Raw genomic sequence first — 15459 nt, 5'->3', positions numbered from 1 at the left:
TAGTTTCAGGTGTACAATACAGTGGTTCAACACTTCCACACAGCGCCCAGTGCTGATCATAATAAGTGTGGTCTTTGATTCCCTTCACTTATTTTACACATCCCTCAGTTTGTTCCCTAAATAAAACCTAGGATTTTGACAATTAAATGATACCTATGTAAAACTCAGTACAGCTCATATGGTACACAGTAGACCCTAAAGAGAGGGGAGCTCCTTTATTTACTGAGCACTTTCCTGTGTGCCAGGTAATTTCTATGGTTGATGATGCAGTGATGAACAAGACAAACTCAGCCCCTTCTTCCTTTTTTTTACTTTTCTTTTTCTTTTTTCTTTTTTTTTTTTAAGAGAGGAAAAGAATGCTGGAGAGGGGCAGAGGGAGAGAGAGAATCTCAAGCAGACTCCCTGCTGAACACAGATCTCAAGACCCTGTGATCATGACCCGAACCAAAATCAAGAATCAAACAATCACCTGAGCCACCCAGGCGCCCTGCCACTCCCACCAGGCCCATCTTTTAATGAGACAGGCAAAAAATGTCAACAAATGGTGTTAAATGCCAGCACTAGATAATACACGGTGCTGAAGTGCACATAAGAGGGGTGTTTAATGGTTTAATGAAGGCCTGGCAAATCAAGTAGAAAACACAGGAGGAGAAAACACTTTCCTCCCAGGCTGGCCCAACTACTGAGTGAATTCACTGAAAGGCTCTCGCACATCGGTAGCCCTCAAAGTTTTTTGGTTTTTTTTGTTTGTTAAGGAAAAGGAAATAATAACACAGGTATAAACAAAGTAACCACCAAATATGTTGACTTGGTGTGTCCAATACAATTCAGACGTCCAAATTCTTCAAGCGTCATGTTCTGAATAAGCAAGATGCCCATCTAATATTGGATTTGACCCTTTAAATTTCCCATTAAAAAACAAAAACAAAAGCAAGGAAAAAAATGTCCTTTCCTTGGCTTGTTTACTTAAGTTAATTCCAGAAAGGTACTCAATAAATATTTACTTCTTAAATGACTTAACCAATAAATGCATGCAGTGCTGTGGTTAGGTCTGCTTTTGCTGACTCGCTTCCTCTGCCTCCGCCTTTGCTCCAGATAGAAACGAAGATTGCAGCAGAAACAAGATAATGTTAGTTTCTTGGAAAAACAGCCCAGGGTAGGGGTAGCTCCGGGTGTTGCCCTAGGAATACATGGACTTTGTGCCATCAGGATGCTTTCTACTTTCTCCTAAATTCGCAGCTATTTTGAGTGATTGAGAAGGGAGGCAGGGAAGCCTAGAGCTTAGATCTAAGACAGCCCCCCATCTAATTCCAGTTTTGTGTAACTAGCTGTGTGATCTTATTACTCACTTAAAGCCCCAGTCTCCTTACCTGTTCAGTGGGATTAATAATAATACCTCATGGCGTCACTGTAAAGATTAAGATAATACTATAAAAGCTTAACCAATGCTTGGCACATGGTAATAGCTATTAATCTTAGTTTATTGTTCCTGTGATTTACATTTTGTTTACAAGCAATAAATAATCCGTGCTAATGTTGATGAATTAATAAAAAATGAACTACTGAAACATTTCTGGGTAATATCAGCGCGGTGGCCTTGAAAATGCGCTGCTCCTCTACGACACGGCGGACCGGCAGTCCCAGCTGCTTCCTCCAGCAGCTGCCACTGCTTTGCACCCAGTTTGCTTTCACGGGGGCTGCTCCCAGCCAGTGACCAGCACAGCGGTCGGCTACGCAGGCCTATTCCTGCAAGCTGTGACTGCTTTACCAGGTGACTTCAGCTCAGAGCCTCCCCCATCGGCCTGATGGAGTCTTCTGTAACACTGGGCAGCAATCTGAGATGCTCCCTGCCTGGCCCTCCTTCACCACCACCCCCACCCTTCACAGGGTCCAGACCTGCACTGCAGTCTCAGGCACCCCCACCCTCCCCAGCTTCCTCTCCATCTCCTGTCCTGGAATTTCTTCCACTAAACCTCTGGCTCATCTGGGTGTCTTGCTTTGTGAAGGATCCAGACTTCCAGTTATAAGGGTCGTTGGAAGTAACGACCCCTGGAGCACGGAGTGGATATTTTCTCCATCAAGTCTAATGAGTTTTAGCTTCATCTTTACATTTATCGCGTTTCCTCAGAATTGAAATTTGGTGTTACTGGTCGTAAATTCTCCAGGACAAACTGGAGGAAGTTTGTCTGTTTCCTCGGGGAAGGCCACTCACATTTAGGACCTCAGACTAATCAGCAGATTAAGTTGTGAGATTGCACTCAATTAGGACCGGCCTCCACGTCTCCGTGTCTTTAACGTGACGTGATTTTCGTCTTTTCTCGAACCAAAGAAATCTCTTTGGCAAAGGCTATGGATGGCTCTCCAGTGTTTATTTTTAAATTTTGTCTCCTGTTGATTTCTTTGGTTCTCTTAATGCCTCCCCACCACCCCCAACTGCTCACTTGATTATGATTTTTGTGACAGACCAGATCCAGGGGACAGTCACCATCCGGAACATCAGTGCTCTGTCTTCAGGCTTGTATCAGTGTGTGGCTTCTAATGCCATCGGAACCAGCACCTGTCTTTTGGATCTCCAGGTGATTTCACGTAAGTATATACAATTCTGATGTCGACTCTGGGTCTGGAACACCAAAGATCTTTGTTACACCAGGAAACGAAGAATTTCTCTGGATTGTTTTTAGGTCATTTGAAGATTAAATAGAAATTCTCTTGGTTTTATTAATTATTGAAATGTTTTATAAATGTGTTAGCATGCTTTTCAGCCTCCACACTGTGACATCTTCTTTATGACACAGTATCTTTCTCCTCCAGATGATTAGAATCAAATTGGTCACTTGTCTTCAAGTGATTGCATAGTGCTGTAGACATTATAGAAACTTACCATGGTCTCATGGCCACAGCAAGACCTTCTTGTGTTTTCTCCTAATCCCTTTATATCTGCTTAATTGTTAGGTGGCCATAAATAAACAGTGCAGACATTTTCTCTTTATTTGAGAATTCTGGGTTATTTGAATTCCACTTAAAATAAGTAGTGATCTGGTTGGGCTGAGGCGATAGTTATTGCCAGGGTTCTTTTGGGCGGATCACACAGGTGGGCATCTTTGGCCTGTTCTGCTCTAAGTGTGGCTCTACTGAAGTGGTGAGTCCTGTAATGCTCGTTCATTCAGCAAGTGTCTGTGAGCCTACGGTATGTTAGTCCTAGCCACTGAGGACACGGGTTAACTGAGATTTAATTTTATATGAATGCAACACTTTAGGCAATTTTGTGCATTTTAAGAAGATTCTGTGGTGAACTTACATATTTATGAAGTTGTATGAGTGTATGCTATTTCTCTTTCTCTCTCTCTCTCTCTCTTTTTTGTTCTTTAAATCTACCTTAAATATATTTTGCAGCCCAGCCCAGGAACATTGGACTAATAGCTGGAGCCATTGGCACTGGTGCAGTTATTATCATTTTTTGCATTGCACTAATTTTAGGGGCATTCTTTTACTGGAGAAGCAAAAATAAAGAGGAGGAGGAAGAAGAAATTCCTAATGAAATAAGGTTTGTGTATCAGACAATTTGTCCTACATGGTCATTGTCTGTATTTCTATTAATTTTGGCAGCTAAGATTTCTTTGCTAATCCAGTGGCTGTGATCGCCAAGACCGTTACCAAGTCATCTTTTCTTCTGTGTTGTATCACTTTTCCTCATGATACTGCTCAGCGTCACTTACTGGATCATGAAAGGGGAAGAGGGTCTGAAATGTGCCCAACCAGGAGGACACACATGAAAATTTCCTTCACCTCCCATAGCCCCAAGATAGGTGAGGTTAAGGTGGCTGCCACAGTAGAAAAGTTAGTTTAGTAAAGAAATGTGTTTGACATCGGCATTTATAATAGAAGCTAGAAGGAACACCACAAGAGCATACCCGTACCTGTGTGCACAGAGAGGCCAAACAGTATGGCTTGGTGTGAGAAACAGGTCAAAGATATGAACCTCTTCAGAAAATAATGTGAAAATCACCTTTAAAGAAAATTGACTCTTGGCATATTGTAGGGTCGGGGAGTTCGAGCTCAGTCTCATACTGTACCATATCATATCCTTGTTGAGAATGCTTTAAGGACTGCAGTCTACTTAGCATGAGCCACACAGCCCTTCAGGATCTGACCCTTCCCTGCTTCCCTGGTCCTCTGACCACATCCATGATCACTGGTGATCCAGTCTATTTTGTAGCCTCTCATGCCTCGGGATCTTTGCTCAAGCCTCCACCCTCTTCCTGGACCAAACTACTTCCCTTTTTATCCATCTCTTCGGTAAATTCCTTGATCTGATTCAAGACCAGTCCAGGCATCACTTCCTCACAGAAGTTGACTCTAGTCCCTTGTCCAGCCTTTCAGACTTGGAGATGTTCTTGGATTGATTGTCACTCTCGTTTGGCCATAGGCCTCTGGGGTATAGGAGCTGTGTCTATTTTTTTTTTTTTTTTTACATAAAACATCTAGTAGAATGCCCAATACTCAATAAATGTTGAATGAATTAGTTAACAGCTTAGGTTAAATTAGTGACTTCTCTTAGCCTCTTGTAATTCTTAAGGGTTTGGTCTGTATGCAAGGATAGATTTCATCCCAGCATAAGATCACTGAGAAAAATCACTCATCAGCACACCACAGTGAGTTCTCAGACCCCCAAAAAGTGCAATAAAGTCAGGTCAACTCTTAATCATTTTTTGAAGTTCCTCACACCCACAGCTTGTTTTTTTTTACAGCAGCAAGCTCAGTGGATTTCTTTAAGGTCTATTTTCCTATTTAGAGGGGAAAAAAAAAAGTTATATACACACAGATGCACATACATATACACACACATTTTTTCAGTTATTTTGGAAAGTATAGTCTGAGAGATGCGACCTTAACTTTTCTGCCCTTGGCTATTGAGAAGCTGAGGGAACATTTTTCTTGAGCGTTGTCTCAAAGGGAATGAGTGTCAGCCGAGGCCACCAGAACTGATGTTTGCTTTCGTGGTAGTGTGGTCTATCCTGAGGGTTTGTATCTCACAGACAGACTGGGCTTAGCAGAAGAAGAGAGAGTCCTGGGCAGGAGGGTAGGGTGACATCCAAGTAAATCCTGACGACAACTTTATATTTTCCTCCTTTTCAGAGAGGATGATCTTCCACCTAAATGTTCTTCTTCTGCCAAAGCATTTCACACCGAGATATCCTCCTCAGAGAACAACACATTGACCTCTTCCAATACCTACAACAGTCGATACTGGAGCAACAATCCAAAAGTTCCCAGAAACACGGAGTCATTCAACCACTTCAGTGACTTGCGCCAGTCTTTCTCTCTCCACTCAGGCAATGCCAATATTCCATCCATCTATGCTAATGGGAGCCACCTGGTCCCAGCTCCCCATAAGACTCTAGTAGTGACAGCCAACAGAGGGTCACCCCCGCAAGTCATGTCCAGGAGCAATGGCTCAGTCAGCAGGAAGCCTCGGCCTCAACACACACACTCGTACACCGTCAGTCAAGCAACACTCGAGCGAATTGGTGCTGTCCCTGTCATGGTGCCAGCCCAGAGTCGGGCAGGGTCCCTGGTATAGCACCTGAGCCGATAAAGTATTCAGAAAAGAATCAGTGGAATGCCCCATGCAGGGAGAGGGTGGGGTGAGCAAGTGCTGGGAAAGAAACACTTTCCTTACATAAGGATACTACTAAAAAGCACAAAGGAAAAGGCAGTGCTGTTACCTGGCCAGTGAGATTTGCGAAATGAACTGGAATTCTTCATCCTGAAGACTCGTTTCCCCACTACAGATGTCCCAGCATTCTATTAAAACAAACTGGATCTCAAAGATGTGCCAAGCCAAGGAAAAAGATATAAGAGCAGAATAACACTTAAAACCCAAACTGCAGTCCGGATGGGCTTATTCTTTAATTCATGCCTAACTTAATAATTTTTCAAGAGACTAAAGTGCCAGGTGAAGTTTAAATAATGAAATTATTTAAAAACATAGTTGTCTTTAGGAAAATTAATGAGCAACCCTGGGATCGTCACCGTTCCCTCTTTATCTAGAGGGCTTAATGGGCATGAATGGTTAATATTGGTCCCAACAGGGCTGGCTCTTGTATCATAGAGTCCAAACTTTTTTTACACAAACAAAATTCAATAAGAAATGGGGGAAGACAAAAGAAACTTCTCTGAGAAGCCCATTCATATTTATTTATTTATGTCTTCCTGAACCATGAATTTCATATTTGGAATGTTGCTATATTGACAGATTCTTGCCTGTCTGTGTTTTTCTAGGGTCTGTTCCAGGTCCATGACAATTACTGTTCATTATTTCCTGGAAAAATATTTTTTTAAAAGAAAACTATTGTTTTTTTTTTGTTTTTTTTTTTTTTTTTTTTAAAGAAAATACATGAGGGGCATAGGGCTGGGAAAGACAAGAGTGTTATTAACAGCATGTTCAGTGATGGTGTTGGTCGAGCCCTGCGGGAGGCCCATGGTGGGAGGGAAAGAGCTGGGTGCTGTGGGCCGCACAGGAGCCGGAAGGCAGGTGGGAGGGACTCGGGCCTTCTTGGCAGCCTCAGAGCCCGGCTGTCCAGGGCTCCCTTCCTATCACACCAGGTTGCTCTTAATGAGGGCAGCACCCGATGCCTTTTGCACTGAGGTAGATAACTTTCTCCTTGTTTGACAAGTGGAGGTTAGTAGGTTGTTACAGGGAGGGCGGCAGTGGTTCTGTTGTTGTTTCCAAAATAACTATTTTTGCAAAAGAGATAAGGGTAAGACAAAAGGGATGCCTTCAGGTGTGCCCCTGGGTGAGTCTGCCCTATGTTTGTCACAGCTCAGGGTTGCAGTTTTGCCCAGATGCATTTTTACACCACTGTAAAGAAACTTCCTTCTGTGATTAATGACCTGGCTTGGCTGGCCTTGGAGTTCACCAGATAATTTACCAACTCCCCACTCTTGTTTTGTGCTGTGTGGATCTGGGCATACTTGTATCGGGGACTATCTCGCCTTAATCACACTTTAAGCAGCACAGAAATGATTTCGTCCCAGAATCGTTCTCTGAATTATTTATGAGGCCAACCTCGTGGTTCGATAAGAGCATCATTCTGTTCCCAATGTTGTCTCTCACTCCCTCTTCGCACTATGCCTTTTGCCCTCTTTTCCTGCGAGCAGAGCCATCACAGGGAGTGGCTTCCTGATTTTCAGACCCATTTGAATAAATGGAAACCAGCAGCTGCTGGGGACACTGTTTTCTGGGAGGGCTAAGCTCAGAACCTAACCAATTGCAGCCATTTCGATATTGATGAAATGCTGAATTTATGTTAGCATTACTTATTTTTTCCATGTGATGGTTCTTGACTTTGTAAAAATTTAAATAAATGAATGTCTATACTTTTTATAAAGAAGAGTGAAAATACCGTGACAGAAAAGACACTATCAGATGTTGTTTAGAAAGCATTTATCTTGCATTTCTTTATTCTTTCTAATTATCTAAAATTCAATAAAAGTTTATTCATATAAAAACAAGTCGTCATTTATTATCATAATACATTGATGAATTTCTGAGTTTATAGTGTTCTTTTTTTTTTTTTTAGTTTATAGTGTTCTATTTAATGTTATAAGAATTCTCCATTCTGTTAAGTAGTATTCATAATAATTTTAATGAGCGAATAGTACTCTTGTTAGAAATTTGAGTCCAGTTCTCATGTGTATGACCGAAGATATAATGACCCTTTCCATGTACTGAGCTATTTTCATATTTCCCAGTCTGAAGTTCAGGAAGACAAGGTCCATGACTGTTCTTTTTCACTCTGAATCCCTCATCTAGACAGTGCCTAATACAGGTGGTGAGTAGGTGAATGACTGATGACTTCTGCACTGGAGTTGCAAAGTTCCAGTTCAGAAAGTTATGGTTATGATTGCAGCTCTTGGGATATACTGGATCATTCTTTTGTTTAAACTTTTTATTTTTTTTTTTAAGTAAGAGTTGGGCATTTAACCAACTGAGCCACCCAGGAGCCCCGTTTTAACTTTTTATTTGAGATCTATATATTTATACAATTTTGTTTTTATAATTATGTAGTTATATGCTGTTACCAGAAATAGTGGAGACTCCCATAAACCCTTCATCTGATTTTTCCAAATGGAAATTTTTCCAAATGTCTTGCATGTAAATCATGCAGTATCACAGTATCACAAATTGACATAGATGCATTCTATCAACCTTACTCATATTTCAACAGCTGTACATGCACTCCTGAGTGCAGTTTATGTATTTAGTTGCATGTTATTTTATCAGGTGTAGATTGATGTGACTACTGCCACCGTCAAGATACAGGATCCCTTTTAGAGTCACAGTCACCTTCCTCCTCCCCAAGTCCCTAATTGTTAATTTGTTATCCATCTCTATAATTATGGCCTATAAATGGAATCAGATAGTATGTAACATATGAGGATGGGCTTCTTTTTTTTTTTTCTTTTTTTTCCTCAGAATGTCTTTTTTTGGAGATCCATCCAACTTGTTGCATGTATCATTCCTTTTTATTTCTGATTAGTAGTCCATGGTGCAGATATACCAGTATATTTAACCATTTCCCTGTTGAAGGCTATATGAAGGATATTTGAATTGTTTCCATTTTCGGCTGTTAGAAGTAAAACTATTGTGACCATTTTTTCCAGACTTTTATGTGAACATAAGTTTTTATTTCTCTGAGATAAATGCCTGAGAGTTCATTTGCTCCATCACCATTTGTTGAAAAGGCTATCCTCCTTCCAGTGAATTGTTTTTGCAGCTGTGAAAAACTCATTTAGGCATATTCGTGTGGGTCTCTGAGTTCCTTAACTGTTCGGTGATCTTTGTATCTGTTCTTCCACCAGTACTATGGTGACCACTGTAGCTATCTAATAAGCTTTAACTGGTGGACTGGTTTCCTCCATTTTATTATTCTATTTTGAAATTGTTTTAACTATTCCAGGTTCAAGTGCCTTTCCATATAATTTTTAGAATAAGATGGTTTATGTCCACAAGACACTTGGCTGTTTTAATAGGAATGGTGTTAAACATATGATCAATTTGGGAAGACCTTGTATCTTTACTATTTGAGTCTTCAAATCTATGAACATGGTATATTTCTCTATTTAGACCTTCTTTGGTTTATTTCATGAGCATTTTGAAATTCTCAGGATACAGATCCTATACATGTTTGTCAGATTGATCCCTAAGCATTTAATTTTCTTTGAAGCAGTTATAAATGTTACTGTGTTTTAAATTTTGGTTTCTATAGGGTCCCTGGGTTAGCTCAGTTGGTAAGGTGCCTGCCTTGGGCTCAAGTCATGATCCCCACATCCTGGAATCAAGCCCCCATTGCATTGCATCAGGCTTTCTGCTCAGCAGGGACTCTGCTTCTCCCTCTGCTCCTCCTCCTGTGCATGCTCACTCGCTCTCACTCTCTCTTAAATAAATAACTAACTAAATAAATAAATAAAATCTTTTTAAAAATTTTGGTTTATATATATTTGTTCTTAGTAAATGGAAATGTGATTGAATTTTTTGTGTTGATTTTGCATTCAAGTTTGCTGAAATCATTCCTTCAGAGTGTGGTTGTTTTGTGTTTTGTAGATTCCTTGGGATTTTCCATATACAGAATCACATCAGCTACAAATAGAGACAATTTTTTTTTATTTCTCTTCAATATGTGTGCCTTTGCTTTTTCATAAAACTGTTAAATACAAAGGTTAGTGTGATATATTTTTCTTATTCCTAGTTAGAGGGGGAAAGCATTCATTCTTTTACCATTAACTATGATGTTAGCTATAAGTTTTTGTAGGTGCTTTTTATCAAATAGGAAGTTTGATTCTATTACTAGTTGAGAAGATCTATCATTTATTTATGAGTGTTGGGTTTTGTCAAATGTTTTTCTGCATCATTTGGTACAGTCATACTGTTTTGTTTTTTTGCTTTAGTCTGTTGATAATGCTAGGTTACACTGACTAATTTTCAAATGCTGAGTCAGTCTTGCATACATGGAATAAATTGCATTTGGTCATGGTGTATAATTTTTTAAAACTCTGCTGGATTTAATAATATTTTTGAGAATCTTTGTGCATAACGGCCTAGAATTCTCTAGTAAAGTCATATGTGGCTAGAGATTTCCTTTTCAGCTTTTAATTTACCAATTCAATATCTCTGATGGTTAGAGGATTATTCAGGTTTTCTATTTCATCTTGAGGTAGGTTTTTTTAAAGATTTTATTTATTCATGTGACACACACACATAGAGGCAGAGACATAGGCAGAGGGAGAAGCAGGCTCTCTGTAGGAGCCCGATGCAGGACTCAGTCCCAGTACCCCAGGATCATGACCTGAACCAGAGACAAACGTTCAACCACTGAGCCACCCAGGCATCCCTCATCTTGAGTTTTAATAGTCTCTGGGCTTGAGGAATCGACTCAGCTGTTCTCCTTGTCAGTATTTATGGACATAAAGTTATTTGTATTTTTCCCTTTATGTCTTTCTAATGGAAGGTGGATCTAGACTGATAGCTCTGTTTCATTCTTGTTGGTGATCTGTGTCTTAATTTTACCAGTCTTGCCTAAAGTTTGTCAATTTTAGTTATTTTTTTTTTAAAGAAACAGCTTTTTGGTTTTTCTTTCTATTTTTCTATTTTCAGTTTTATTAATTTCATCCCTTCAGCTTGCTTTGGGTTTATTTTTCTCTCATATTTCTATTTTTTTGAGGTGGGAGCAATGGTTTCAAACTGTTCCTCTTTTTTATATTAGGGCTATAACTTCTCCTTCAGTACTTTAGCTGTATCCACATATTTTGACCTGTGCATTTTCATTTTTATTGAATTCTATGTATTTTTATCTTTCCTGTGAAAATTCCTTTTTACTCATGGATTATTCAGAAATGTGTGGAAATTTTCTGGTCGTTTTCTGGTAATGATTTTTTAGGTTGAAGCTAGAAAAAAATCTATTAAGTTAGGAAGAAATCTGTTGTATTTTAATTCTTTTACATTTGTTGAAGTTCATTTTATGGCCTAAGATGTAGTCTCTGTTGGTACATGTTCCATGGGCTCTTAAAATATTTATTCTACTGTTGTTGGATAGAATATTCTGTATACAATTAGATCCTGTTAGATGATTGTGTTGGTCATTTTATATCCTTACTGATTTTCTACCTAGCAATCAGTTTCTGAAACTGAAGTGTTGAAATCCCTAACTATAATTGTAGATTTGTCTATTTCTTCTTTCAGTTTATCAATTTTTGCTTTATGTATTTTGAGGCTCTTTTTTCATACAGGTGTATTTAGAATTATCATGACTTCCTGGTGGATTGATCCTCTTATCATTATGTAATGTCCCTCTTTGTCTCTAGGAATTTTCTTTTCTCTGAAGTTTACTTTATCTGGCTTTAATTTACCACCCTGCATTTCTAAGTTACTGTTTGCATAGGATATCTTTTGCCATCCTGTACAAAAATGTCGTCATATTTGAAGTGAGTTTCTTGTCAATGGCATCTTGTTGGATCATATTTATGTACCCACTCTGCAAATATCTGTTTTTTAATTGGCATATTTAGATCATTTACATTTAAGGTAATTGTTGATATGTTTAGGGCTAAAATCTATTTTTGTTTTCTGTTTCCCCCCTTTTTATTTATTATTTATTTTATTTTATTTTTAAGATTTTATTTATTTATTCATGGGACACAGAGAGAGAGGGAGAGGCAGAGACACAGGCAGAGGGAGAAGCAGGCTCCATGCTGGGAGCCGGATGTGGGACTTGATTCCGGGTCTCCAGGATCACGCCCTGGCTTAAAGGCAGGTGCTAAACCACTGAGCCACCCAGGCATCCCTTTCCCCCTTTTCAAATGATCTGTTTCTCTTACCTTCTTTTGGGTTGATTGAATAATATTTAGGATTCCTTCTTGATTTATTTATAGTGTTTTTGAGTATATCACTTTGTATATAGTTTTTTTAGAGTTTATTCTAAGTATTACAATAAGCATACAGAGCATATCACAGTCTACTTGTATTAACATTTTACCACTTTAAGTCAAGTGTGAAAACTTACTTCCATATATATCTTTTTTCTTTCACCACTTTTAAACATCTTTTTCCTGATCACAATATGGTGTATAATTTTTTTCAATCATCAAAAAGCATTTCTAAAACTTATGAAATGAGTCCATTGTATGCACCCATATTTCTGCTTCTTTGTTCTTTGTTTCTGATGGTCCAGGATTCCTTCTTTCATCATTTTCATTCTGTTTGAAGAACTCCCATTAGCCAATTTATAAGGGTAGGTCTACTAGGAGCAAAGTCTTTAGTTTTCTTTTGTCTGAGAATGTCTTTTTTTCCCCTTTATTCCTCATTGGATGTAGTATTCATGGTTGACAGTTCTTTTCTCTGAGCACTTGAAAAATTTGGGAAGTATTCCACCACTACTTCTTAAAACACTTTCAGCTCCCCTGTCTTTCTTGTATCTTTTTGGGACTCTGATGATGGATCTTTTGTTATTGTCCTGCAGGTTCCACAGGCTCTCTTCATTTCTTCAGTCTATTTTCTCTTTCTTGTTCAGGGTAAATCCTGATTGATCTGTCCTCAGGTTCACTGATTTCTGTCCTCTGTTTCCACTCTGCTTAGTTAGATCAGAAAGATTTTCGGTTACTATACTTTTTAGTTTGGCAGATTGATTCTTCTTAAAATTTAATCATTAATTTAAATTTTATATTAAATCATATCAAGATACAATTTATATACTATAAAATTCACTCGTGAAGTGTATATAATTCAGTAGCTTTCAGTATATTTGTAGAGTTGCACAAACATCACTGTAATCTAATTTTGGAACATTTCCATCAGTCCCAAAGAAACCTGTACCCCCTAACAGTCATTCCTTTTTCTACACCACCATCAACTCCAGGCAACCATTAATCTACTTTCTGTCTATAGATTTGTCTGCTCTGGAGATTTCATGTAAATTTTATCATACAATATGAGCGTGTATGTGTGTGTTTTGTAACTGCCTTATTCACTTAGCATAATGTTTTCTTAGATTCATCCACGTTGTAGCTGTGCTATTGCTTTATTCCTATTTCTTTACTGAGATTTTCTAGTTTTTCAGTTTTAAGAGAATTCATAATTGCTTATTGAAGGATTTTTATTATAGCTGATTTAGCAATCTTGTCGGATAATTTCAACATCCCATTGATTTTAATACGGACATCTATTGATTGTCTTGTCTCACTCGTGTGATTTTCCTAGTTCTTAGGATGATGAGCGACTTTTTAATTTTCTCCAGACATTTTGGAATTATGAGACTCTGGAACCTTTTTTTTAATATTCATTTATTTTAGCAAGTATTCCCTTTGTTGAGGTGTAGCCCAAAAGCCAGATGTGTGTATATATTTAGTTTTTTGGTGGACACTACGAATAGCATCTCGGTAAAAGTGAAGTGTTTACACACTCTCTTAGCAGATGGGTGGGATTGAAGGATAGCTCCCCCTTGGCTCTGCTTACACCTTCTTGGTGAATGAAAGTTGGGCACCAGTCTATACCATGTTCTTGCCTTCAAATAGGGGGTATAAACTCAGCTCTTGGCTGGGCTTTGCTGAGACCCAGAAGGGAAGAAGGAGGGCACTTATTCATGGCACTTGCCAGGGGATGGGAGTAGGAACTCACCTCCATGCTGCCTGATTGACACCAGTAGAGGGGAAGGAAGGAAGGAAGATGGAGAGCTGCATTATTCTGCATCCTTGATGGAAGGTGGGACTTCTGGCTGGGCTTGCTGCGACCAGGGGAAGGAGGAAGTGGAGTGTTGCTACCACCGTGCCTTGCACCTTTTTCCACCTTGTTGATACTGGATGTGAATGCAAGCTCAGCTCCCCCCACTGGGGAGAGTACAAAGATCTGTTAAAAATCCATCTTTTTGCCACTGTTCAGAGTGTTCCTAATGCTTGTATTGTGTCTGGTTTTTTTAAAAATAATTGTAAGAGGGAAGACTGGCTTACAATGGAGATTTTAGGGGATCCCTGGGTGGCTCAGCAGTTTGGCGCCTGCCTTTGGCCCAGGGTGTGATCCTGGAGTCCCGGGATTGAGTCCCGCGTCAGGCTCCTGGCATGGAGCCTGCTTCTCCCTCTGCCTGTGTCTCTGCCTCTCTCTCTCTTTCTATGTATATCATGAATAAATAAATAAAATCTTAAGAAAAATGGAGATTATAATGGGGCTACCCCATCTTGATTGGAACCAGAAATCCTGAAATATTATTTTAAAAAATAATCAGTTACATCTTACAGTACTCTATTATTTGGAGGGTTTTCAATTGTATATTAAATAAAATTCTTATTCCTTTACTCGATTCATTCAATTCCTTCCACAAATGGTCTGTTAGCTTTCAATTCTTGACTTCCCTGTTTCTCTACATGAAAACTCTGCTCCAGGCCTGTTCACCTTCCTTCAAACTAACTTTTCTCTCTTTTTTTCGACACCTTCCACCTATCTCTACCCAGATCTTTCTGTATCACAAATAGAATCCAAATATTCTACCCTAAATCCTCTTTTTCCATCTAGTTAGAAGGGACTGGAGCTTCTCACAAGTGATAGCATTTACTATATGTAAGGGAAGTGTCCCAGTCTGTATTACATTCCTGTGTACATGATTGGTCTCCTCCACTGGGTCCGGTTACTTCACAATTTTTTTTTTATCCCATACTGTGTGCTACATTGCTCTAGGTTTGGAGATAAAAACAGAAGAAGGTCACATTGGCTATCCCCAAAGAGCTTATATGAGAGGAGTACAGACTTGTAAACCAATTACTGCAATATCATAGGTATACAAGTGGATGTTTATACAAGTTTAGTTGGGACGATATCTTCTATGCCTTAGCTGTGAGGTCACAACACAGCACATTCCTTCACAAAGAGAAAGTGCTTGAAGGATGTGCTTAATTGGTGGAACTGAAAATGGACAATTGGTCTCTTAATCTCAGGTATTAATGTAGCAGTCAGATATCAGAAAATTCCCAAAGCAGTGATGTATCAGAGTTATTCACCCAATCACCCAAGGGGCAAATGATTGTACCAATTCCTTGAGACGGGTCCTTTGGAAAAGGTAGAGATAGTTCTACTAAATGCAGGGATTTGGAAGAGTTGATGGTAAGTAGCTGTGAAATATTTTAATAAAAATAATAATTGCTATTGTTTTGTGCTTACTACATGGCAAGCACTTTTAAAAATGCATTTAGCATTCATTTACCTTACCACAATCTTGTGTGGAAGATGCTACTCATATTTTACAGTGCAGAAACTGAGGCTAAGAGTAGTTAAACAATTGATCAAACTAGTATGTATCAGCCAATTGCTTTTCTCAGTAGGTACTCCTGTCTGAGTATCTGAATGTCTGAATGAGAGATCTGGGGTCTTGCTTGTTTTGCTTTCTAACAACCCTCTTTTGGACAAGTCATCTAACT

General features: G+C 39.0%; 1 protein-coding gene across 10 annotated transcripts in view; it reads left to right on the top strand.

Annotated features, from left to right (window-relative positions):
* IGSF11 (immunoglobulin superfamily member 11) overlaps positions 1–6380 on the top strand; it is a 197331-nt gene extending 190951 nt beyond the window's left edge. For 8 of the 10 annotated variants that reach the window (XM_025476669.3, XM_025476639.3, XM_025476665.3 and 5 more), the window contains 3 exons: positions 2464–2586; positions 3394–3544; positions 5137–6380. In XM_025476669.3, the coding sequence (XP_025332454.1) occupies positions 2464–2586; positions 3394–3544; positions 5137–5581 (719 nt within the window). In that variant the 3' untranslated portion in view covers positions 5582–6380. The remainder of the gene's footprint in view (positions 1–2463; positions 2587–3393; positions 3545–5136) is intronic. The other 2 variants (XM_025476689.3, XM_025476648.3) reach the window with 1 other exon arrangement.
* Positions 6381–15459: the final 9079 nt, after the last annotated feature.

This window comes from Canis lupus, chromosome 33 (genome assembly GCF_003254725.2).
Source record: "Canis lupus dingo isolate Sandy chromosome 33, ASM325472v2, whole genome shotgun sequence".
NCBI lineage: Eukaryota > Metazoa > Chordata > Mammalia > Carnivora > Canidae > Canis > Canis lupus.
The sequence above is the reverse complement of the archived record's forward strand: the minus strand, read 5'-3'. Positions and strand labels throughout refer to the sequence as shown.